Here is a 27,584-nt window from a genome sequence, read left to right as displayed (position 1 = left end):
TTCTCCCTCTGCCTGTGTCTCTGCCTCTCTCTCTCTCTCTCTCTGTGTGACTATCATAAATAAATAAAAATTTAAAAAAAATAAAAGGAGAAACTGTTACAGATTAAAAAAAAAAACTGTGGAGATTCTTCTTATATAAGAATAAGTGCTCTTACAGCCACAGGCTCGCAGGCAGAGACGCGCCCTCCCTCTTCCTCCACAGCCGTGGAGAAGCCAGGTGACTGTGTCATGCCCCTTGCTAGGCACCGCCCCAGCCCCGACTGTGGTGGTGTCCAGGCCTCAAGCCCCCCACCTGGGCCCCGCACAGTCTGCTGTCTCTGAAGTATACACAGTTCACACACAGCAAGGATGGAAACCCCCCTCCCTGGGCACAGACACTTCCTTAAATGCTGAACCACATCTCCAAAAAGTCAACTCAAGTACACATTTCAGGCACACTGTCCATTTACAGAAAGTCAGAGGGAACTACTTCTCTCCCACCAAGTGACCCCAATTCATTTGACTCGTCAGGTGGGTTGCAGGTGGGCAGGAGGCACACTTGTGATATGAAGATCTTTTCACATATGAGGTAGGGTCCACAGAGTGATGTTCAGAACACACAGTTTCTTCCAAAAGGAAATCAGGTGGCATCACAGGCCTTCCACCTTCGGATGGCATGCCAGGGGCGTCCGTGCCTCACCGGATGTGCTTCTCTGGCCAGCAAACACCGAAGAACCAGAGGGCACCGTGACAAGCACGGGCTTCAGGTGGAAACAGGGGAGGTTTCCATGTGGGTGTTTCTGGGTGACGATGTGTGCTGTGGCTTTCGGATGTTCACAACCATGCACACGGCCAAAGGGTGGGTGACAGGCCTCAGTACCGCTAGAAAGAACTCACTTGACTTTTAAATCTATAATTTGTTGCTTGTAAAAGAAATATTTTCATGGGAAAAGGTCTTTTTAAACGTAATAAAATATTTTAAAAAAAAACACATTTTATAAAACTTATTAGGAAGCTCGTCCAAATGACACTGGAAGGAAAAGAGCTGCCGATTTGTCAGCGGTTTACTGTGACACGTCCCTGGAGTCACACCCCACATGTGCCATCACTGGGCAAATTGTGACACAGTGAGAGCTGTGCAGTGACTTTCATGGGAACATCCACAGGGAATTAAAATAAAAATAGATCTAATAAATCTAGGTATTTGATAATTCAGAAAATACAAATCTTGAATTCTTGGCACCAAGTTTATAAAATGTTAGAATCCGTGTCAGATCTTCTTTAGGGCACATGGTTACTAGCGTAAAAATTAATAACGTCCTGCCAAGGACACAAATCCCGTTTTTTAAGTGGAATTGCAAGCTAGCTCAGCAGGAGCTATGGTCCCTGCTGGTGTTCACCTGACATCATGAATTAAAAAACAGCAGGCTCTGCCACTCTGCAAACAGGCTGAGTTACTTTTCCCAAGTATAATAAAACCCATGCAGAAATCTTCTAAAGCAACAGCCACAGGGCCACCCCAGGCCTCCCAAAGCCACGTCTGCCGAGGCGCTCCTTCTGTGTCCAACTCAACACTTTCTGTAGCAGGGAGAGGCCACGCCACGCCCTGGCCAGCTGATGACCACTCCCGGCCAGTGACGAGCCAAGCATCCCCTTGCAGGAGGCACTTCCTCTCAGCATCTTAATTTTCTGCCTAGAAAGGGCTGCGCTTACTGCCCGTGACGACTGGTCGCGCGTATTCTACGAAATCATCTATGAGAACAGGCCATGCTCCTACGGGAAAGCAAACACACAGACTTTTAAAAAATCAACAGTTTAGAGTAATATTTTTATATTCAGAGAATTCTCAAGTCAATATTTGTATTTCAAGAACTCAAGTGAGTTTAAGTTTCACAGCCTGTTTTTCTGAAGGAATTGACCAGTGAAACCCACTTCTCTTGCTTTGGCCAGACCTGGGTTCGAGTACTGGTGTGCTGTGCAGACTGCACTAGTGTGCTGTGTGGCCTCTAATGACAGGGCAGGCGGGGCTAGCTGGCCACAAGGCCCCGTCCCCATCCCAGGTGGTCAGGACCCTCTGGCCACACTGGGTGCCCTCCCCCCGCTCCAGCCCAGGCCACCCCCACACTTCCAAGTGGCCCCAACATCTCCGCTGGCCAGGCACACATGCTGTAAGCTGCCAGCTCTCTTTCTGCAGACCATGTCTTGCCACCATAGCTAAGGTCCCAAGAGCCAACTATCCCCTGTTCACTCACACACGTTTACGAAGTGCCTGCTCTGTGCCAGGTGCTAAGGCCACACACAGGCCTGTAGGCCAGGGCAGTGAGCACTGTGGCTCTGAGCCTTCGCTTCCCAGAGCAAAGACAAAGGAGGTGAGGACGTGCCCTGGAGGGTTGCCTCCACATTGGGCGCCGAGGATCACAGGGCGGGTGGGCCGACTGTGCCTCTTCCCTAACGTGGCACAGTGCCCACGGAGGCAGGCATACAAATGCTCCCTGCCCAGCGTCCTGAGATATCTGGGGGGAGGGACCACAACATAAGCAACTATGTTTATAAGGGAAGTACCACTGGAATCTTCAGGCTTATGTAGCCTGACAGAACCACTAACCTGAGGCATCACACGGGACTATGTACCTGGGTGGCACCTTCCAGACAACTGTCTGGTTCTGCGGTTCAGCTGCCTGGCTCCCTGTACCACTACCTTTGAGCTGCTTTCAGTTTAGGGGCCTCTCCTCTTGATTTAAACTACTCTGAAGCCTATTTTTCTTTCTTGTGGTTGACAGACATACTACAGTGGGTGTAATTGTTACCACCATCACTCCCACTGCACCGAGGGGTGGGGCCCGGAGTCAGCAGGATGGTTGGCATGTCCTGTGCCCGGGGGTGGGGGTGGGGGGGTTGCTGGCGCACGGCAGCAATTCTGGCCATCAGCTGAAGCATTAGGACTTCCCGTACCTTCTTCATCATAGTTAGACATATCATCTGCAATCATATTTCCAAAATCTAGCAGAAGGTTCCAAGTGTCCCTTGGGATTGATCTTTTGTGATGCTCCTAATACATAAAAGAAAAAAACCCAGCAGACTTGAGAACCAGACGTGCTCCTCAGGAGCGCCAGCTGTCTAGCTGGCTCGGGACACAATCGGACGCAGAACAGCACCTGTGCTCACACTCTGCTGTCAGTAACAATAAGGCTTCCAGGGAAATGTTAGGTGCTACCTACCACCAACGTGCAAAAATGGAAAGATAGACTTAAACAACCTAATAAACATTTAAAATGCAAAGATTATAATCTGTTTCAGTCAAACACCAGGCAGCCATTTCAGTCTCGACCTAACCCCTGACTCAGACTCAGGGCAGGACCATAGCAAACTGCTCCTGGAGACCACTGATTCCCCTCTGTACTGGCAGTGCTTGTGGTGGGATGGGGGCAGGTGTCTACAACTGTGTCATTTGGTATTTGAGATTTACCAAACCTGCCGAGAACACCACCTGTCTGCGGCTCACTTTCCCACTGCACAACCCTGCAGCCCAGGTGGGCACCACTCTCTCCTGCCCTCACCACCTAGCACAGTGCTCCCTCCTGAAGGGACCAGGCACCCCACTCAGGCCTGTCTGTGCATTTATCTCAAGCTACCCCAAACCATGTAGACTTCTGCAGCTTTCTGCCCCTGGAATCTAGGCTCCACGTGTGGCAGGCTGAAATCACAGTGGGATGTGCTAGCTTCACTGAGCTCTGGGGACCTTCTCCTGTGGTGACAATCTGACCTTCTACCTGCACTCCTGCACAGGGATCTTTGGTTGTTCCCCACATGCTGCTGTGACACTGCCCCATCTCTGGGCACCTATGCAGGTTCTCTGGGGGAACGTCTGCAATTGGGGTCAACTAGCCACCAAACTAGGAAGTGGTGGAGCAGAGTGAATGTGATGCGCGGCTTTGAAGCTGCATCTTGGTTTTCCCACACTGCTTCCAGGAGGACCCCGTGGGAAGATGGTCCTCAGCCAGGCCAGGGTCTGTGCTGTGAGAAGGCCTGCCCCCTCATACGCTCACAAAAGAACCCATACAGCAGGTCTGGGTATGTCTACACCACATGACTATTTATTCTGGAGCGAGGACCCTGTGCTCCACACATGTCACACAGTGACACCTGTTCCCCTGATTTCCAGCTCAGCTGTGCCACCCCAGTAAGAAGACCTGGCACCCCTCAAAGGCCTGCCTCCAACACAGACTCTCTCATAAGGGGCCACCTAAGCCTTCCTTTTCCTTCTGAACACTGTAAGACACATTTAAAAATGTACCCAACTATCAACGCACTAGGCACGGGGTTACAGTATCAATGTACACAGGATGTGTGTTACTGGTGCTTTCTTTAGGAATTTCAAGTTCCTTCAAGGAAGCACAGAATGAGTTAGTTACAGCTTCTTAGAGAAGGTGGTAGAAAGATGACTGCCTAGGTCTGTGGGCACCTGAGACCTTAGCCTGGGGGTTCTGGGTGGCTCCCAAGCTGCTTCTGACACTGGCCTCGGGACCACCAGGCTAGAGCTCAGTGGCCGTGGCACCATGCATGATGGCAAGGCCACATGGTCACCATCCAGAACTCCCATGACCCAATATCCGGCCAGAATACCTTGGTCAGATAAGAGAGACAGCCATGTAACCTGCTGACCCCCTCACACTGCGTGCACACGGCAGGAAGCAGGACACTTACCAATAAGAAGGTGTTCCAAAGATCTAAAAACTTAAACCTTCCAGATAATACTAAATTCCAGTATGCAACGGCCATTTCTAAGTCTGGCAAAAAGAGAGAAAGACCAGTTAGTAAATCCCATTTCTTCTTCCACTGCAAACAAAAAGTGACCACTTTTTAGCACACCAATATCCACTTAATAAAACTCACAGTCCTACCCAAGTGTAGAATGAGGACTAACCCCTACCCATGTGTTCTTATAACTCTGGGGAAATCCCTTAAAAGGAGACCCATGTGTTTGTGGTTCAGACATGTCAATGATTACCCTCTAGTGAACAGCAGTTCCAAAACCCTGATTTTCATACACATCGGGCTTCCTTCAAACCTGACTGAACCAACCAGGATGCTATTTGTATACATCATTTATGTTTAGAAAGTGGGTCAATGCACTTTCTAAGTGATGAATACAAATTGAACACCCTGTCTCAAGAGGAAGGGCTGTAGTGCTCTCCAGGTGACCTGCTTTGCCACTGTAAGAGCGGGAAGAGTCAGAATGAGCACCATGGGGACTCTGCATGTCTCAAGGTGTAGTCAGGACAAGCACACCCAGGGAGAGACCCTCCCCTGATGTGAGCTCGCTGAAAATCTACACGGCACTAACCCGAGTCCACATTCTCCATCTTGCCTGACACAGACCCATGCTGCAAGGCTCAGGCTGAAGATGACATCTTAGCAAACAGGGCCACTGAGTCATAGGGCTGCATGAGAATATGAACCTAAGCCATAATTTTTGGAATACTGACTCATTCTCTGTTTACTGTAAGTTTAATGTTTCTTTCTTTCTGTATGTTTGACATAACAAGTATATTAAGCTGAGTTTTCTATTAAAATTGACAACCTTTAATTGCCTGTTTTAATCTCAAGTGCTCACCACTTGTAGGCAATAAAAAACAGTTACAATAAAATAATTTCCTAGTTATGGTGTTTACATATATATGTCGAGATGGACTAATGTGAAAAACAAATACTTAAGGCAACAGATTCTTTTAAATGCAAAATATCCAACTAACCACTTCTTAGAAAATCTTCCTCTAAATCTTGGTTGGTCCCACTTGGACAAATGATTAAAGTAGCGCTGTAGGGGCATCTGGTAGGCTCAGTAGGTAGAACATGCAATTCTTGATCCCATGGTTGTCAGTGACAGTCCCATGTAGGCTACAAAGATTATTTAAATAAAACTTAAAAAAAAAAGTAGAGCTGCAATCTAAGATTTCCAGGAAAGAGCATTACTATACCTGCATAAGCAAAGTGAGTCATGAATAGCACCAACTTTCAGTAAAATGCCTATATTCTCCATATTTAAAGTCCATCACAGACTTTCTCAGCCTTAAGTACCTTGGAGGCTTAATGAGAAAGAGATGGCCAGGAAGTCTGTGGGACGGACAGGACGGGCCAGCTTGCTACCCCTCACCACCACCTGCAGTCTAACTCGGAAAGAAGCATCTTGTGTGGCTAAGCCTACATCCTTGGGACTTAGGAAGAACATTACCTGAGGTCTACTCTCAACTCAGCCTAAAGGTGACATGTCCCACACTGAGGAAGCGGGGAGAACCTGGGGAGGAAAGTGGAATACAGTTGTATGGAAGACATGTAATCTAGGTACTTTGGGGTTAGTCTGGTCCTAGAAACCTTTCTTCAAAGTTCCTGAATCACATGTTTGTGACTAAAAACAAATGCATACCTTTTCCATATTGAATATTTTTCTATGTAAAAATGTTCAACACGGTCGTCATGGACAGAGCCATTTGCAAAATAACAGTAACAGTTACAGGGCACCTGGGTGGTTCAGTGGTTGAGCATCTACCTTCAGCTCAGTTTGTGATCCCAGGGTCCTGGGATCGAGTCCCACAACGGGCTCCCTGCGGGAAGCCTGCTTCTCCCTCTGCCTATGTCTCTGCCTCTCTCATGAATAAATAAAATATTTAAAAAACAACAGTTATAAACACCCCAAATGACAGAACTTAGACCAAGAACAATAGCTACCCGAGCAGCTACAGGAAGGCGATGACAGCTCTCTCTTCCAGTAACCTCTGAGAAGTCTTATCTCCTGAGGACGAAAATGTTTAGGGGAAGGTATTACTCGTTAAAACTTGTTTCTGATGCTCCATTTATAATTACATAATGAAGATGTCCCTCCTATCAAAAAAGGATTTGGGAGCAGATACAAAAATTAGCTAATTAACATGAAACTTTACTTCCTCGAAAGTCAAGATTTCTCAAAGCAACTGACTCCAGGCTCCAACCAGTATGAAACTACGCTATGCTTTTTACACTAGAATAGGAACTTTCATTCCCTTCCTCATCAGGGTGACCTCAGTTAAGGACAGGCTAAAGAATAATCACACATAAAACAATACAATCCACATAATTCTAACATATACATGTAAGAGACACACCAACTTGAAGGAAATGAAGGATTTCTTTTCTTAAACAACCCTTTTAACAGCTAGCCACGTTTCTAGGAACTATAGGAACACCTGAACCAATCCTTCAGGAGACAAAGCACGTAATACACTTTGGATATTGTAAAATTAATTGTTCTGCTTTGGGTATGTGGTCATAAAATTATTCATCTGGCTTTGCTGTTTTTCTTTTTTTAAGCCTTCAAAAATTTCTAAATGGAGGTAATCGCACCACTTGAATAATCTGATTTCCTGAAGAAGCTGTTGCTTCCTGGTAGCTCTCTGCCCTCTCCTCACAGCTGCTCAAGCCATCCCCCTCCCCCACAGGTGTCTCCCCCAACAAGTATCTGTCCCTGTAGGTGTCCCCCCTCCCCCTGCTGGTGTCTGCAGACGCAGGCCCAAGACTCTTCATTCCTTCTTAGGAGAGGGCCACAGGTGAGAGTCAGGATGCTCTCGGCAGATCCATCTAAACCACAGGCTACACATATTAGGCTTTTATCACAAACCTTCCAAAGTCCCTCCTTCCCTCACACTGAACCTCCTTGAAAAACAAACAGAGAAGTAAAATAGAGGCACTTAATTTAGACTCTAATTCACAACCTCCTGAAAATGCCTTGGAATTACAACTGCACTTGGAGGGGGCAACTTGCAGTGGAAGCTGGGAATAAGCAAGGCCCCATGCTGCTCCACTTCTGCCCTGCCCCCACCTTGACCCTTCCCCTCCTGAAGCTGGCGCACAGGCCAGGAAACAGCTGCAAGTCACAGCTGGAACAGAAAAGCTGCAGGCTGAGCCCTGCCTAAATCCCAAAGGATCATGAGGTGTAAAAAAACGATGGTTGTCTGAAGCCACTAAGCTTTGAGGTACTTTGTGATAAAGTGGGCCTAGGGCACAGCTGGAGAACCTGCAAGCCTGGCAAGCTCTCAGGTGATGCCAATTTGCTGGTCTGCAGACCTTGCTTTGCAAGGATCTAAGATAAAAAGTAACTTTAAAAGAAGTTCCTTACAACTTTTTCACTCCTGGCAATCGTTATAAGACAGAAATTCTTAAAAACAATACCTACACATGAAAGTTGAATGAAGTCTAAGTCTTCAATCATCTTCATTTGAACATCAAAAGGAAAGAATCCCATATGGTGCAAAATATCAATAGATATAAGCACACATTTCTAGCAGAAGATTAATTATCTGAACTATACTGAAGATACTGAAGTTACAGAATATCGCAGACAGAAAGGGTCACCTGCCCCAGTCACCATTTCTCAGTAAGGAATAACTGCTGTTGTTTTGCAATTTGGATCAAACTGATGATCACTCTGAAGAATGAAGTAAAATAAGGATCTAAGAATTAAGCTACTCAAAATAAAGCATTACCTAAACTTTACTTTTGAAGTAAAATAATTACACTCAGACCTGAATCAGCCAAGTTTTAGGAAAGCATGGAAGACACCATTTCTTGCTTAGGTGAGTGTTCCTTAGGGAAAAAGCAGGAAACAGAGAAGTTAAAAGACAAGCAGTATAAGAAGAAATAATACCACCCAGCAGAATGAGCAGCCTGTTAGCACCATGGCACCTGTCCTTGCCAAACGAGGGGGTCACTGAGGTCATCTTCTTACAGATGCCCAAAAACACAGAGAGAGCCCACTTCCATGGCGTCCTTCTGTGGCCTGTGTGTTACCTTCTGGAAAAGCCTGGTAATGCTTTCTTGAGAACACTCCTGGAAATTACTGCGTAGGTAGGGCTTTCATTTCTAATGACTATTTTGCCTCAGCCTCTTACAAAGGAATAGAAAACAGAAAAGATGATAAAGCAAAAGTTTTAGCTGCCAAAGGAGAAAATCAGCTCATAAAAGAACAGTGTTGGGCACACCTACTAGGACTATCAAAAAAAGGAAAAAAACACCCCATCAAAACCTCCAGAAAGTAATAAGTGCTGACAAGGATGTGGAGAAAGCCCATCTTGTGCTCCATTGGCAGAAACATCAGGGAGGCAGCGCTGTGGACACTATTATGGTAGCTCCTTGGGAAATTGAGCCCAGATTTACTATACAACCCAGCAATTCCACATTCGGGTACAAGCCTAAGGAACCAAGAAGCAGGGGCTGAAGAGCCATGTTTACAGCAGCACTGCTCACAATAGAGAAAAGGTGGAAACAACCCCAGTGCCCACCGAGGATGAATGTGTGAGCACAATGTGGTGTACACATCCCACACAAGGTGGAGTATTAGCCTTAGAAAGGAAGAGAGCTGACACAAGACAACCAGGATGAGCCCTGGGGTCTTTGCGCTAATGGAATAAATGAGACAAAAGGACTCCATCAATGTGAGTTCCCTGCAGGAGTCAAAGAGTATAGGAGGGTGGCACGGGGGTGGAGGGTGGTGTCACTGTTTGGTGGGGAGAGTCCAGTTCTCAAGGTGCAAATGTTCTGGAGATGGCTGGTGGTAGTGGCTGGACAACAGTAGGAATGCTGCTACTGCCACTAAGCTGCCCACTTTAAACAGTTAAAATGGTAAAGAAAAAGGAAAAGGAAAAGCAGTCCAGGGGAGAAGCCCCCAAGGGCTCCTGATGAAGATTTAGGATGAGTAGTTGTGTGCTGCAGCCCCCTCTTCCTGTCTGTCCCCCAACCCCTACCTCACCCTCCTGTTTTTAAGAGAGGGAGGGATGGGCAGGGGCAGAGGGAGAAGAGGGAGAGAGTCTTGAGCAGGCTCCACACCCAGCATGGAGCCGATGTGGGGCTCAATCCCAGGACCCTGAGGTCATGACCTGAGGAACCAAAATCCAGGGTGGGAGGTTCAACTGGCTGAGCCACCCACACACCCCTCCTTTCTGTCCCTTAAACAAGTGACTGATGATGACAAGGAACACTCATGGGCATTTGGAAGGCTTCTGGAAAGGTAACAAGAGAGCCAGCATAGGTTTAAATTTCTGTGAATCTTCACATAAAAACAGAAAAAGCACCTGGACTACATAACCCAACCCAGAGGCAACATTTATAGTGCAGTCCAGGCCAGAGAAGAGGACCCACCGGCAGCCATGGGGTCTCTGACAGAGATGACACTGGGGCATCAGGGCAGCAGCAGGCACTCACCACAAAGCCAGGATGAGGAGAGGAAGACGCTGCACTGGGCCCTGGGAGGTGGGTACAGGGACCCGCCCACCAGGTACCTCTGAGTAGGGGCTCTGTACCCACAGGCAGTGGAGAGTAGGCGGCAAGGTAACCAATGGAGGACACCAGAGCCAGGAAGAGACAAAAGCAAGGAGAGCGATAGGCAGGACACACAACCCGCACATGTGTGCACGCAGGAACCAACAGGCAGGCAAGTTCACGCACACACGTGTGAATACACACTGGTGCCCACAAGATTGAGCTCTATGAAGTTGAGAAAGCTGCCCTGAACCAGCGTCTTAGAAACCCAGGAAAAGGAATCTCACATAAAAATGGGCGAGCAAAAAGCATGACAGTTTATCCTAAAAAAAAAAAAACTGCAGATTGCCACCACAGGACCTCCCATTTCAAACAGGTGAAGAGATCAAGAAATGACAACACGTGGGACACAGCCCACACATGACACAGAATCTCAGGAGGGAGAGAACCAGGCTCAGGAAGCAGAAATGGGAGACATTGTTTCTGAAACAGCAAAACTAAAAGGAGGACCAGGCATCAGCTTGAGAGCAAGAGCTAGACAGGGAGGTCGTGCCCCAGGTAGACTGACAGGGAAGCGGTGAAGGGCTCAGAGGAAGCCAGCCATCTGCAGACCGATGGCCCATCAGGTGGAGGAAGAGGGGTGGCAGGCAGGGTGGCAGCCCTTTTCCTAGAGGATGAAAGACCAGACGAGGATGTGCAGGAGGGCACGCCACCCCCAAAGGGCGCTGGTCCTGGACAGCTGGCACCCAGCATTGTCAGCAACTGTCACTGGCCTTCCAGGAGGAAGGAAAACTGTTCTGGGGGCATCCAGGGCCGCGCAGTCAGGTGACCCTCAGGGACTAGACCAGAGAGTGGGAGGACACACTTCAGATATTCAAAGAAGGAAAAACTTGCGGTCAAGAGCTCACGCCCAGGAGGACTGCTTGAGCCCACAGGGCCGGGGCCTCCCTTCATATCCCCGTCCAGCGGCACAGCCCCAGTGGCACCAGATGGTGTGCCCAGCGTACACGCACCCCACTGTTCAGAAAGAGTGTGTAACCCTTAAAGGAAATCCTCAATCTTTACACTGGTGGCAGAAGAAAGGAAATACAGTTGTCATACAGAAAACCTCAAGTTAAAAAAAACTCTGCAGTCCTAAATTTGTTTTTTTTTTTAAATATTTTATTTATTTATTCATAAAGATGCAGAGAGAGAGAGAGAGAGAGGCAGAGACACAGGCAGGAGAAGCAGGCTCCATGCAGAGAGCCTGACGTGGGACTTGATCCCGGGTCTCCAGGATCACGCCCTGGGCTGCAGGCGGCGCTAAACCGCTGCGCCACGGGGGCTGCTCCTGCAGTCCTAAATTTGAATGAGAAGCACTGGCGTGACGCTGTGTTTCCTGAAGAATCTAGAAACGGCGGCCAAGTCAGTATTTAGGAGCACTGTTCCCGACTGGTCTTAAGTACAAAAAACCAGGACTCCCTGTAGAAACAGCCAACCTCGGGTCCAGGGCAGTACACCTGCATGACGAGCCTCAAGCAGCCTGTCCTCACAGACAAGGAGACCACAGCTACACACTCCGGGTCACATCAAAAGGATGCTGGTGCCAACCTGCAGAGGCTCTCCCACCTCAGGAGGAATCATTATCTCTGAGCTTCAGAGAGGGTTGGAATTTGCAGTCAATTGAAACCTGCTCTGTACATTCACAATGACATAAAAAACAAACAAACAAACAAACACAACACTAGTAGGTCCTTTCCAAAGGACGCCAGGGAAACAGTTTGTTATCCTGACACCGGATAAAGGCATAGAACCACGCACGTACCCTGCCTTCCCTTGATGAACTGCACCGATGGGTAGGGAAGCATCTCCTTGTGAGATTATTCCACAGAATAATGGAAAGGGATGACACAGAGCGTCGCCACAGTGAGCTAATGAATGTGGGCAGTGAGCTGCAAAAGCAGCAGCTAGCATCTCAAACAGATGATGGCCAGCGGCAAGGTCTGATCCAAGACAGCCCTTGCCACCCCACAGTCTCTCTGAAGGCTGGAAGGCAAGTCTGTGCCGGCCCGGACACCCTGAGGCGCATTCCACCAAGGGCAGTTCAGTGGCTCTGGGTGCCAGCACCATGGTGCATCGGACCTACCACCTATGGGGTGTCATGGAGCTAACAACATTTTACACATTTTTCTTAGTTGTCCTAACATAATTAAAAAAAAAAAAAAAAAACACATGTAGTACTGTTAAAACAGAGGCTGGCAGTCCAAACCCTGCTAACCCAGATGGCACGGCGAGTAATTTATGAACAGACCTGGGACCCCCTGCCCTCCCACATGCCTGTCCCTCCTTCTCAGGTGGCCCCTCTGAGGGCCACTGCACGTCTTGGAAGCTGCCCCTACACACCGCACTGTCTCCCCTGGCAGCCACCTAATCCCTGCCATGGTGGAAATGGCAGTCAAGATGGAATTCCTCCTAATATACAAAGTCTGTACTATTGACAACAGAGCTGCAATGTATCAGACAAAAGTAAAGCTGAGGTGGAAAGTGTGGTCAGGTAGCCAGGTCCACAGAGCGCGAAGAGCTATTTCCCGCTGGGTGCAAGGCAGGCAGGAGAGGAGATGAACTTACCTACTACATCATAGCAAGAGCAAAATTCATGGGGTGATGTCATCAAGACACCACCACACACCAGGCAAGATGACACTCCAACAGTGACACTGACCTTGACCAAAGTCACACTATTTCCTACCTAAGGTGACCCTCTATCCTTATAATCTGGCTTAAGGCTGTATGACCCCCAGGTGACACGTCCTCAGGGCATACTGGCAGGTGAGAAAGCAAGAAAGCTTTTCCTATTCACACTCAGCAGCCAACAACAGAGTGCAACCACAACATGACCACAGGAAGCAACACCACCTGACGAATCACCATGGTTTTGGTCAATGTTTGTTGCTTTCAAAAAATGCTTTTAAAAAAGTGTGCAGAAATACAACTGTGACAATTTTAGGAATTTTAAAATTATGAAATATTTTGCTCCCACAACATACAAGTGTAGCATGAAGCAAGTAAATTGAGACCAAAAAAAATAAACTATAAAATGTGGGTAAAGTGGCAAGTAGTTGGCTCAGAGCCTGTATAAACACTCAGAGCCGGAGTGTCCTGAGAACGCACAGCCCACAAGAGAACAGGCCAGAGGAGCACGGAACACGGGGCAGCGTTGAGGCAGGAGCAGCCAGGAGGGGACAGAAGGAGCCAAGGCACACCTGGTCCTCTGTGGCTTCCTATACCCAGGTCCATGGCAACTCACCAGGAGGTATGAACACATGGTACAGGAGAGAATGGGCTTCACACCGGCTATCACACCCATCTGCAGACCTCTGACACCCTTTCCATGCCTCGGCCTATTTCCCTGTTTATAAAATGTAGGCAAGGTGGTGCCTTGGGGCTCAGTTGGGTAAGGTCTGACTGACTCTAGGTTTGGCTCAGATCATGATCGCAGGGTCATGGGATTGAGCCCCACATCCACACTGGATGCCCATAAATAAACTGATTTAAAAATATGGGCAAAAAAATAATAATAATAAAAAAATAAAAATGTGGGCAAGGCCATGCATGTATGGGCAGATGAACACACCTGCCTGCCATAGCACAGGTGCTTAATCAATGCTAGATTCTACCTTTCTTTCTAGCCACAAGGTAAAAGATAAAAGAGGCCACCCACAAGCCAGAACCACACTGACCAGGGACGCTGGGCTTGCATCTGGGCATCTAGGTGGCAGGGAAGATGTGAGGTGGGGTATGGCTGGGGACTAGGGTGCTGTAAGTGCTGGAAGTTTCCCAGGAACAAAGCACCATGAGCACATCTCTCCACTCTGCACTCACATGATTGGAATCTTCTGAAATCCGAATACAGCCAGGGCCCTGCTGCCAGTCCCTCCTGGCATTGCTCTGGTGTGGCCCTGCAAGCTCTTCTCCAGGAGAGGCAACACCCAGGGAGGAGTCATAGCCTGACCGGCCCAAAACACCTGGGGCAGCTCAGGGTCAGTACAGGGGTGGCTCAGGGTCGGCCCAGGGTCAGCTCAGATGGTTCAGGGTCAGCTCAGGGTCAGCCCAGGGTCAGCCCAGGGTCAACTCAGGGCCAGCCCAGGGTTGGCTCAGGCCCAGTTCTCAAGGTCAGCTCAAGGCCAGTGCCCCAGTAGCCCCTGCTCCTCCTTCCCTCAGTTGTTTTCTCTGCACAGGCTGCTCTCCACAAGGGGTGGCGAACACATAAAACCCAGCAAGCCTGGGGTTCACTCGCTCTTCTCATTGCTCATGTTGTTGTGCCCAGTGGCTGTGGATTCCCCTCTCCTTGCAGTCTGTACCTGGTTAGATGGGATCCTTCACCAATGGCAGGCCAGATGGGAAAGCCATGGTTTAATGCATAGACGTGTTACCATCTCTGTCATACGGTTCCACGGATGCTCTCTGGCCTCAGCTCTCGGACCCACAATAAGGTAGTAAACGTGCAGAGCATTTGATGACAGCAACAGCTCGCTGCTGTGCCTTCACACACTGGCTGCTCACCCACTTCCCCCAGCAGGAAAAATTTATCCCCAACCTTCCCGGTGGCTCTGCCATTCTTACTGTCCCAGGTCTTAGCAGACCCATTCCAGTAAGTTCCTGATCCAGACGCACGGAAAGGCCTTTCTCAGCTTCCAGGGTGGCAGGTACATAATCTGTGAGGTGGCACCCAAGGCGAGAAACCCGTTCACAAGGCCAACTAGCCTGGAGACAAGGGAAATCTGATGGGAGATTCGTCATAGTGCAAGGCACCAACAGTAAAAATGAGCAACCATAACACTGGAGAAGAACAAGTAAAAAGAAGAAAAAAATCCCTGCCATGGAAAAAGGATAGTGCTTATGACGAGACAGCTGTCACCTCCTGCTGTGGGACAGAGGAGCCCAGCGACCCCACCCTCGGGCTCTGGGATAGAAGGGCCTGTCCCCTCAATCTACACCTGCATTCAATATGTTGACAACAGGAGAAGGAAAGGAATAATGTCAGAGACAGAGGGATGAGAATGGTCACTGCTCACACACTCCTGTGAACATGCATGAGCAAAATCAGGTCCTGAAATCAACTGTCTGCAGTGGATTTTTCTATCTCTGGATTTTCAAGCCCTTTTTGGTTTCCTACCTAAATTTGGTTACTTTATAATATTCCTTTTCTGTGTAAAAACTCTCCTTCAAAACATTTTTTTATGGGATCCCTGGGTGGCGCAGCAGTTTAGCGCCTGCCTTTAGCCCAGGGCACGATCCTGGAGACCCGGGATCGAATCCCACGTCAGGCTCCCGGTGCATGGGGCCTGCTTCTCCCTCTGCCTATGTCTCTGCCTCTCCCTCTCTCTCTCTCTCTCTCTGTGTGTGTGTGTGACTATCATAAATAAATAAAAATTTTTAAAAAACCATTTTTCCTAATATATCTGTCTAGTCCCTATTTAAAGACCATGTAAGTCCCTCATCTAAACTTGTAAGACCTTTTACTGAACTAACCATATCTATTACTTTACAGAGAAATAAATTATATAGTACTTAGAAAGAAAAATAAATGAAAATAAACAGAATAAAACCCTCAAAGAAACCAAAACTCAAACTGAAAATCTAAGTTAGGAATCTTCCAAATGTACTGTATATAGTAATAAACAAGTTATAGCAAAATCATACAATTCTGAAAGAAGTACTAAAATGTGATCCAAGGCACATCAGAATTGTTTTCAAGTAAGTTAACTTGAATGTCCAGACCAAGACAGCATCAGTGTCGCCTGGCTGGCCCCAATAATACCATCTGCTGGCTCACAGATCTGGCTGATACAAATGCTCTCTCAATACTAATTGTCGACTTCTCTAACCCACAAGTCAACTGGATATTCAATATGACGGAACACAAAGCATTTGCAAATTAGTTTGCATTTTGAAATTTAAATATTTAAACCCAGGATCCCTGGGTGGCGCAGCGGTTTGGCACCTGCCTTTGGCCCACGGCGCGATCCTGGAGACCCGGGATTGAATCCCACATTGGGCTCCCGGTGCATGGAGCCTGCTTCTCCCTCTGCCTATGTCTCTGCCTCTCTCTCTCTCTCTCTCTCTGTGACTATCATAAATAAATAAAAATTAAAAAAAAAATTTTAACCCAGAACTGCAGAGTGCTTTGAGGTTGAAGTACCAAGTGCGTGGTGGAGCCAGATGGCCTGCATGCACGCAGTGCAACCATGGAGAGAATACGCCAAAGGAACAACAGTAATACTGTAGAAGCAGGACTGGGACCTGGCTGGTCATACCCACTTTAGCCTCAAGAAGATACGGCTTCTTTCGAATGTGGATTTTACACTCACCTAAACCCTTCTGCCCGGGGTTCTTAGCGAAGGAAAAGGTAAACTGATAAAAATCCTTAAACTTCACTGTGTCCTTCAGTTCCTGCTCTAATCTTGGCAGAAGGGCTCTCAGCTTCTCCGTGCTGTCACACCTGCAAATGAGAGACAGTGCTGTGGAGGTGGGAGACGTCCCGTGCCCCCCAGCCCCTCGGCCCCCTGGTGCCTGCTGCAGGTGCCTGCCGGCTGCAGCACCCTGAGGCTTGTCCCAGTCCCTGGGAGGTCAGAGGCAGGAGGCAGACTGCTTGTGGGCCCCCTTCTGTGGCTGGAAGGACTCCATCGTTCCAGAACTGTGATGATGACAGCTGCACAGCTCTGTGAAGACACCAAAACCACTGACTGCAGACTAAGTGGGTGAACTCTATGGTATATGACTCATATCTTAAAAAAGAGGAAAAGGAAAAAATATTAAAAGGAAAAAACAAAATCCAAAGTTGCCTGCCTTCCTCTGTATGAGCTGGAATATAGATGCAGTTTCACCCACACAGGCCAGGGCCCTGGGATGATGGATGGGCAAATCAGAAAGACTCCAACTCCTCTGTGACCTTGGGGAGCCAAGCCACTCTGCCAGCCCACAAGCTCCTGATCTTGGACTCACTTCCTTACAGCAGGCTAGAGTAAAAAAAAAACCAAGTATGATAAAACATAACTCCATTGCTTTAAAATTGGGTTTTCTGGGTTGGGGAAGGGGGAAATAGGTTGAGGGGATTGAGGACACTTATCATAATGAGCACTGAGTCATGTAGGAGTTGCTGATTCACGATGTGGTACACCTGGAACTGACATAACACTACTTATACTGGAATTGAAAAAATAATTAAAAATAAATAAATAGTAAAATTGGATTTTCCTTCAAAAGGTCAACAGCCTTTGAGAATATTAAAAAGCCTTGGTGCGCCTGGGTGACTCCATCAGTGAAGCGTCTGCCTGGCTCAGGTCATGATCCTGGGGTCCTGGGGTTGAGCTCCACATCAGGCTCCCTGCTCAGGTGGGGAGAGTGGGAGGCTGCTTCTCCCTCCCCCTCTGCCCCTCCCCCTTGCTCATGCTCTCTCTCACATGCACTCCCACTCCCAAATATTTTTTAAAAATTTTAAAAATTAAAAAAGAATATTAAGATTTTAAAGCAGAAATCTAGAATAGTGAAAACCTAAAATTGTCTTTTTAATTTTGAGTACCCAGCAAGGAAAAGGATAACAGCCATGCTTCACTGATGAATGCACTCCGTCAGCAGGGCTGAGAGGGCAGAACACCTGTGTCAACACCCATGAGCCCAGGAGGCACAGGTGTACAGCTCTGGGGACCCATAGCAAGGGTGGTGGGGCAGCACCTGGGGCATGGCAGCGCTGTCCCATCCTGGCTTCTTCCCTGTGGGGCCACCATGTGCTCTCCTGTGTGCCTGCATCCCCCCACTCCTTGAAGGTCAGCTACCTGGTCTCTGAACTTGATAAATAGGAACTCGTGGTATTGTGTGCTGCCTTGGCCATAAGGCAAATGCACCTGTACACATGGATATGTTCACTGGCTCCCCATTCTGTCCCACCAGTCTATTTTTCTCTGTAGTAGTGCCACATAGTCATAAATACTGCAGCTTGAAAAGTAGAGAGTAAATCTTCCCATCTTGTTCTTTAGGAACTGCTGGCTATTCTTGACTGCATTTTCATATAAATTTTAAATCCATTTGTCAAGGGGCACCTGGGTGACTCAGGGGTTGAGCGCCTGCCTTTGGCTCAGGTCATGATCCTGGGGTGCTGGATCTTTTTTAAAAATTTTATTTATTTATTCATGAGAGTCACAGAGGGAGAGGCAGACACAAAGGCAGAGGGAGAAGCAGGCTCTTTGCAGGAAGCCTGATACAGGACTCTATCCCTGGACCGGGATTACACCCTGAGCTGAAGGCAGATGTTCAACCGCTGAGCCCCCCAGGCGTCCCAATAAATACATATCTTAAAAAAAAAAATCCACTTGTCAAATTACACATACAAATACACATAACACTACTTATTGCGGTTTTGATTCATATCACACTGAGAGTATAGATATATTTAGGGATAAAATACTGACTGTCCCAACCTATGAATGAGGTTTATATCTCTATTTATTCAGGTATCCTGCCTCTCAGTGAGTTGTTTTCTCTATGGGGAGGTAGTACACACCTTTAATTAGATTTATCCTAGGTGTTTTGTAGTTTTGATATTACTGAAAATGACATTTTTAAAATTCACTTTGTTGTATTGTTGCATTCAGTGTTCTAAAATAAGATTGATTTTTGTTTGATCTTGGGTCCTGCAGTTTAGCTAAACTCACTTATTGATTCGAATATTTTATCTGTGGATCAGACCAGCTAACACCTCCTGTTCAATGCTGAATAAAAGCAGGCATTCGTGTGGCAGTTAAGTATAATATTTCTGCAGGATTTGGCAGGAAAAGGGGGGTGGTCAGTTTGAGGACCTGGTATTTTTTTTTTTTTTAAGATTTTATTTATTCATGAGAGACACACAGAGGGAGGCAGAGACATAGGCAGAGGGAGAAGCAGGCTCCCCACCAGGAGCCTGATGTGGGACCCAATCCTGAACTTCAGGATCATGCCATGAGCTGAAGGAAGATACTCAACCACTGAACCACACAAGTGTCCCGAGGATCCTGGTAGTCTTGGTTTGTGCTAAATTCCCTTTAAAAAAAAAAAAAATGAATGAAATGGAATTTTATCAAACTCATTTTATATACTGAGATAATCCCTTTTCTATTGTTACTGTGATAAATTATGTTGATTGGACTTTGTAATGTTAAACAAACCTCAGAATCCTGGACAATAACAAACTTTGTCATGATAAATTATCCTGGTTTTTGGTTGACTTGTTTTGGGGGCTAGGTATAGTTTGCTGATAATTTCTCTAAGATTTCTGCATCTTATGCATCTTTTGATTCTTATGAGAGTAGCCAATAAATTTCCACTCTCAAAATATCCTTTTGTGCTCGCTTCAGCAACATACATACTAAAATATCCTTTCTAGGTTTTGTAATCCGGTTGTGTTGGCCTCAAAACAAATTACAAAGTGTTTCTTCCTGTACAATTCTCTAAAGAGGTCATGCCAAATTAGTATTATTCTCTTCATTAAATGTTTTGTAGGATGTGCTGGTGCACCAATCCTGGTCAATTGTTTTCTTTTTGAAAAGAAATATTTTTAGATCATGGCTTCAAATTTTTTAAGAGTTATTATGTGTCCATTTCAGTAAATTGTATTTTTAAGACAATTCCTCTCTTGCATCGTTTTCACATTTACTAGCATAGAGTTGTTGGTAATATATTCTTATCTTTCGGGGCAACTGAGTGGTTCAATGGGTTAAGCATCTCTTCAGCTTAGGTCATAATGCAAGGGTCTTGCTCATCGGGGAGCCTGCTTCTCCCTCTCCCTCTGCTTCTGCCCCCAACTCGTGCTTGCCCCCTCTTTCAAATAAACAAAAAATACAGATTTGTTTCTTTTAACGTCTATAGGGTCTATAGTGATGTCTCCCTTTTCATCCCATATTGGTTGTTACTTTTTGTAATTCTTTTCAAACAACAAGCCCTGGGTTTATGGATCCTTTCTATTGACTTCATTTCTATTTCCTTAAATTACACTGACTGTTCAAAAAAATTAGTTCCTACCCTCTACACTCTTTGAGTTTAACTTCCTGCTCTTTTTCTACTTCTTGAGGTGGATGCTTTGCTTATTGATTTTCAACTCTTCCTTCCAAAATATGCATTTAGGAAGTTAAATCCTACAAGTCTTCATGTGAAGCATTTCCTTCATCATTCAAAATATTTTCTAATTTCCACTGTAACTTCTTCTCATTCCCAAGGGTAATTCAGGAGTATACAGTATTTACACATATTTCAACCTACCAAGTTATCTTTTTGTTATATTTCTACCTTAATTGTATTATGGTCAGAAAACATAGTCTGTATCATTTTAATTCTTTGAAATTTGTTGCAATTTAGTTTATGGTCAATATTTATAAATGGCCTACTTTTCTGAAAAGAATATGTATTTTTCAACATCAAAGCCAATGTTCTAAGCATGTCCATTAGGCCATTTATTGTGCTGTCCAAATCTCCTATTTCCTTACGGATTTTTCACCTGCTCATTCTATCAGTTGGTAAGGTATGTGAGAATTCCCTGCTTTGACAAATTGCAGATTTATATCTTTCTCTTTGTAGTGTTTATTTTTGCTTTAAATAATCCAGTGCTTTCCATGTGAAATAAACCCTTCCTCATTATGAAATGTCCTTCATTATCTCTAGAATTACTTTTTGCTTTAGCTTATTTTAATATTGACATAGCCACACCAAAATTTTCTTGTAAATATTTGCAAATTACATCAACTTTTATCCTTCAAATTGTTGTGTCCTTATGTTTTAATTTTATCTATTGTAAACAGTATACACAATAATTGAGTTGATTTTCTACAATCCATCCAGTATTTAGTTTACTTACATTTAATGTAATTATGTAAATGCTGACACATTGCCTTTAAATCCTCCATTTTATCACGTGCTTGCTATTTGTCCTGCATTAAGCTAATTTTCCTGAAGTTTTTTCTCACATTCTTTTGAATTTTTTCTTCCTTTATTCCTGTTCCTTTATTTTTTTTTATTTTTTATTTTTTTTTAAATTTTTATTTATTATTTATGTATTATAGTCACAGAGAGAGAGAGAGAGAGAGAGAGAGGCAGAGACACAGGCAGAGGGAGAAGCAGGCTCCATGCACCGGGAGCCCGATGTGGGATTCGATCCCGGGTCTCCAGGATCGCGCCCTGGGCCAAAGGCAGGCACCAAACCGCTGCGCCACCCAGGGATCCCCTTCCTGCTCCTTTAGAAATTATACATGAATCACACATCCTCTACCATTTTTAACATAATTTTAACACACACACAGAGAGCAAGTATCTTTTCCCACTATTCTGTCCTTTAAACAGTATGTCTTATTAAACAGAGCTCTTAACTGTGATGAAGTCCAATTTATTAATTTTTTCCTTTGTGGCTAGTGCTTTTTATATCTTCTCCAAAATGTGTCTCTTAATCTGTATTTTAACAAATCATTCTCCCATGTTTTGTCTAGAACTTTACAGTTTTAAGATTCTTGTATAGGTGTGTAATCCAGCCCATATCCATTGCTAGGGGTGGCCCATGCATGCTCTGAAGCAGGGGTGACATGTTCTCAGGCTCACCTGGTTATTTCCGTATCAACTATTGAAAAGATTCTTCTTTCCCCATTGAAATATAAAACTTGACGAACAGTCTTTAAGCAGATAAAAAAAAGTACGAAGAGGGACACCTGGGTGGCTCAGTGGTTGAGTGTCTGCCTTCAGCTCAGGTTGTGATCCTGGAGTCCTGGGATCAAGTCCCTCATCGGGCTCCCCACAGGGAGCCTGCTTCTTCCTCTGCCTATGTCTCTGCCTCTCTGCATCTCTCATGAATAAATAAATAAAATCTTAAAAAAAAAAAAAGCAGGAATACTTCACTACTTCATTTCAAAACTTACCTAATGCTACAATAATGAAGCCTGTGTGCTTGCAGGGTAAAGGATAAATAGACCCACTAAATACGATAGAGTCCAGAAACATATCCACAACATGGCCAATTTCTTGTTTTTACAAAGATGCCAAGGAATTTCATAAAGTTTACTCAGTTCACTTATGAATCCACAAGCCCTCAAAGAAAGGGTGTAGGATTAACTGTTAAAGGCAGATATTCCAACCACTGTCAAGAGTTAATAGCCAGGAAAATGTGAAAAATAGCAATAGAGCAGAAACAAAACCAAAGGATTTTTTAGTGGTGTTTAGACTATAACAGTCTCTTACATCTCTAAAAGCACTTAAGTTATCTGTAAAATATAGTTTACTGTCACGTTAACAATACTTAACATACAGCACTTTAATATTTACAAAGTGCTTTCCCCTTTAACTGCCCTGTGAGATGTGAAGAAAAGCACTATCAATCAGCACCAACTACAATCTTAAATTATATTCTATACATTCCATAGAAGAAAGCATGAATTTATCTAGCACACTTTGGGAAGATTCATACTCAAAATCTTTAAAATATGTTTTTTAATTTATAACACTTAGTAGAATAATAGACAGGAATTTTTAAAATTCACCAGTACAGCATATTTTTAGATAATGCCTAAGAAATGCCAGTAAGTGTTTTTATAAGAGGTACTTATTTCCAAAATCTCCCCCTTGGGGGAGGTTTAGTGGATGGGATAAATGGTATTACAATGCCAAGTGTATGCTGCTTTAATAGGTATCTTCCGTTCCAAAATCCCCTGTAATTCACCTAGGTTTTCCTGAGTGCAGAGAACACGAAGCAACATGCTGCTATGCCATTGTCACAGTGATGTCTTTTGTTTGATTTTATACAACCACCAACAATACAATAAGTCTTACAGAGTTTATCATCTAAACAGATAAAGCCAATAAATATAACAGATTCATCAGTTTAGTGGAAAACATATGTTCCATTTTTTCTGCTGGGATTTTGTAAGTACATGCCTTTAAGAACATGTTTACCTTAGACTTTCAAGCTCCTTCAGCAGCTAAAAATAAGCTAGTTTAAGTTGTCAACATCAAAATATCACAATATCAGCAAGTCAAGCATGCTGGCATTTATACCACCCCATGAAATAGCTCAGGAAGCTTAATGATCAAAAAGCATTTATGTTACATGCTTTCATTTACTTCTCTGACTTATCTGACAAGTGAGACACATTTTAAGTTATTAAGGAAGCTTTTATGCCAACCCTGGTTGGGATAGGCAGAACAGAGAAGTGTTACAAGCAAAAAACCAAAATGGTATTTTATTAATGTTTAACATAGCAACACAAAAAAATTACACATTCAGGATTAAGTATCATGAAATAAATTGAATGGCTGAAAACAAACAAAAACACCCTGATATTTACTGTGAATTCAAAACAGGAAGGATAAAAATTAAAAAGAAAAAGTAAATTACAAAAGGGATTAATCTAAATAAAAATATTAAATAAAACTCTAACAGGAATTTAAAAGGAAACCAAAACCTTAATAGAGCGGAGGCAAAGAAAATGTATAAGAAAGAAAATAAATTAATTTGAAATTAATGTTCACAGGCTGTTGAAAAATAATTAATGTTGAAAGCATTTTCCTTTTTGAAAAAGTTTAAAGTGAGATCAATTTACTTACCCAAGCTCTGTCATGCCACCTATAAACTCCTTTTTGCTAAATTCACATTGTGTCGCTGCCTTGAATTTCCATGCTATAACCAAAACGCTGACACTGGCAGGATCAAGGCTTAAGTCATCACAAAACTGTTGAATCCCATCAATTCCAATTTTATTTTCATCTTGTGGGTCTACAGTGAAAATCAAGAGAGAAAGAAATTACGCTGTTTTGAAAAGTACCGCTAATGGGTGGTTGGATTCCTAGCCCTAGCAAGCATGATACATCAATCAGTGGTAAGAAAAAAATTAATTTCCATAAAGTAAAATAAATATTCAAGTTTACACAATTCTAGTTTGCCCAAAGGCATACTGCTACAAAAAAAAAAAAATACTGCATTGTGGGGCACCTGGCTGGCTCAGTCAGGGGAATGCATGGCTCTTGATCTCAGGGGCATGAGTTTGAACCCCACATTGAGTGTGGAGATTATTTAAAAATTTTTAAAAATCTATAATTTAAAAAAAATACTGAATTTTTAAAGTGTTTACCATATTAAGTTATCACAACCCTGCCAAAACAATAGAGAAACTAATGTTTTTCTTTTTTCTTTATTATTTTTTTACATTTATTTATTTATTTATTTATTTATTTTTAAAGATTTTATTTATTTATGCACGAGAGACACAGAGAGAGAGCAGAGACATAGGCAGAGAGAGAAGCAGGCTCCTCACAGGGAGCCCAATGAGGGACTTCATCCCTGAACTGGAATCATGCCCTGAGCTGAAGGCAGACACTTAACCGCTGAGACACCCAGGCATCCCATTGTTTAATTTAAATTCAATTTGTCAACATATAATACCCAGTGATCATATCATCAAGCAGTGTTTTTCTTTTTTCTTTAAGATTTTTTATTTACTTATTAAAGAGACACACACACACACACACACAGAGGCACAGAGGCACAGGCAGAGAGGCAGAGGGAGAAGCAGGCTCCGTGCAGGGAGCCTGACATGGGACTTGATCCCAGGTCTCCAAGATCAGGCCCTGGGCTGAAGGCAGCGCTAAACCATTGAGCCACCTGAGGTTGCCCTGTTTTTCTTTTCTTTTTTTTTTTTTTTAAAGATTTTATTTATTTATTCATGATAGTCACACAGAGAGAGAGAGAGAGAGAGAGGCAGAAACACAGGCAGAGGGAGAAGCAGGCTCCATGCAGGGAGCCGGACGTGGGATTCGATCCCGGATCTCCAGGATCGCGCCTTGGGCCAAAGGCAGGCGCCAAACCGCTGCACCACCCAGGGATCCCGCTGTTTTTCTTTTTAATGTGATTTCATTTGCTATAACTTTAATACTACTGTACAACATTTAGACTTCAAAATCATTAAGTTCATGTATCCACATTTAATGCCTTAGAAATTCAGGCCTCCCTAACTCCCATTTCTGGTCTGGAAATGAAATTAAGGAGCTTAGCATTTCTTCAACAGAAAATCAAATAATAAAGTCTATTAGAAAAATCTCAGCAAGACCTCAACAAACTAGGTCTAATAAAAATGCATGTACACTAATATCTTATCACAACATAAACATTAATTCTGTTAGTTTAGAAGGTACAAAGAGAAAATTTGTAGCTTCTTTGCTTAAATGAAGATTAGGTGTGATAAACTTTTCTTCCATTGTATAAAATTTAACTTTGGTCACTTAAGTACGTACTACATTTTAATAGACATGTTACCAAAATAAAAGAAAACGTATGCCATAAAGTAAACAAATGAAAGTACAGGCTTCCTCACAGCCTCTTCTCCTGCATAACGATAGAGTAGTGTCCCAAGGGCTTCTGCTTCTCACCCAGCTTCCTCATCAATGCTCCCAAAGGTACTGATCTTCAGGAGAGCAAAATTGCCCTCCATGCCCTCACCTCATAAATTTCACTTGCAATAATACTATTTGAAAGTAATTTTCAGAGGACTCATTCCTTCGTATACATGAACATAAACCAGCATATTTGTCAACAGTCTTTGAACAATATGTTTATTTCTAGAGTCCAAGATGATAGCACAACATGTCTACTTTAAATGACAAGATTTGCATGAATAAAGTTAAATGATGAAAGGATGCTGTTTAAAGAAATAATTATCACATAAAGTATTTTTTTAAGGTGCTAGATATATTTGAATCACTTCAGAAATCTGCACAGCATGTGATTCACAATTAGCTCCACAATTACCTTAGCCAAAAACATTGAAAGCATATTACAGCTTATTAAAAATGATTTTTCATTTTGGAAAACCAATGCTCATTTTTCAAATACAAAGCTGATCTTTCCACCACAGAGTATGTTTCTGTGCCAAAGATTTTTTAAAAATATAATTTTTCATCTATCTTCAGATCTAAATAGGTTAAAAAATATACATGGTATTTTCAAAAGTAAAAAATGAAAATGATACATAAATAATACATAAATAAGAATTAAAGCCAAGGAGTTATACTTGTTTGGGTTAATACTTGTTTAAATGAGGTTGCTGTTTTTGTCTTTAAATTTGGGAAATAAAGTTAACCTTAGAAAGTGCTAGAAAGAAAGAAAAAACTCTTGAATAGTAGTTGACCCTCCAAATGCCACACAGATTGACATCTGATATGGAATATGACAGCCTGCTGAGTGATCTGGATCTGTGCATATCTGTCACACAGACGTATCTGTGCAGCACAACCATATTTCAATAGGGAAAGCTCCATTCTAAGTGCTGATTTTAATTTTAAAAACAACTGTCCCCAATTTATAACACAAAAGTTTCTTTGCTAAGAGCTTTTCCCCACCTTGGCCTCCCCAACAGCCAAGGTGCTCTAGGGCCACCTGGCTACACCACATTAGCAGGAAGTCAACTTTTACCCTCACGTCAGATCAACTTCTTGATGAGCCTTTTCACTCTAACCCTCCAACTCCCGGGGCAGCGTGGGGGCCACCGGTGGTGGCTGGGACAGCCACCTCCCAGCTGGCCGAGCACACCTCAGACCCTGCCTGGAACGGGGTGTGTGCGTGTGTGTGTGTGTGTGTGTGTGTGTGTGTGTGTGACGGGACACCACAGCTCCACCCGCAGACCCCACTCCTGGCATCCCACCCCAGCCATCAATGGTCCCTGGTTAAGGTCCCCTTGACACAGATTGGAGTACAGAATCCTGCTCCCCGGAGACGGTGAGGGGCTGTCTGCCCTGGCCCCCACCAGCCCCAGCCACCTCTCACCTCTTACCTTTGTACCTGTTGTAAAGCTGCTCCAGCTTCTTCTTGTCCACGGCGTCTCTCATGGGCTCCTTAAGGAAGAGAGTCTAGCTTTCGTAAGAAGCGGTCTGTGGCCACACCTAGTTTCCACTCATCCTGCGTGACGCAGCAGAGGGCACTTCTGTGGCCAGCCCGAGGAAACACCAACAACTGGGGGCCTGTTCTGAAATGCCCTATGCATACGCTTTGGTCGCAGTAGGAGCAGGAAAGCCAACACCACTGGTCCGGAGCTTCGTTTCAGCGTCCCATCCCCATGGCTGGTGGTCTAACTGGACTTCGTTGTTTCCCACCAGGTCAGCTTCACTGCAGAACCTCGGCACAGCATGCCTCGTGCCTCATCAGTTGAGGAGAGACCACACGGTCTCCGGGAAGCTGAAATGACAGCACTCTAACAACAAATAGGCGAAGTGTAACCTTCAAACAACTCTGAGAATCAGTATTTTGTACAAAATACATTTGATCCCTACCCACTTCAATTAGC

At 44.5% G+C, this 27,584-nt stretch overlaps 1 protein-coding gene across 1 annotated transcript; it reads right to left on the bottom strand.

Moving 5' to 3' along the window:
- DCUN1D2 (defective in cullin neddylation 1 domain containing 2) lies at positions 1-27,337 on the bottom strand (the record flags this gene model as incomplete). The annotated part of the gene is given in 7 exon segments (XM_041730883.1): positions 1-1,752; positions 2,932-3,028; positions 4,684-4,766; positions 16,617-16,747; positions 23,857-24,025; positions 27,075-27,147; positions 27,149-27,337. Coding segments are annotated over 7 exon segments (822 nt in total), but the record flags the coding sequence as incomplete, so codon positions are not given.
- Positions 27,338-27,584: the final 247 nt, after the last annotated feature.

This window comes from Vulpes lagopus, chromosome 16 (assembly GCF_018345385.1).
Source record: "Vulpes lagopus strain Blue_001 chromosome 16, ASM1834538v1, whole genome shotgun sequence".
Taxonomy (NCBI): domain Eukaryota; kingdom Metazoa; phylum Chordata; class Mammalia; order Carnivora; family Canidae; genus Vulpes; species Vulpes lagopus.
Note: the sequence above shows the minus strand (reverse complement) of the source record. Positions and strands in the feature narration are given on the sequence as shown.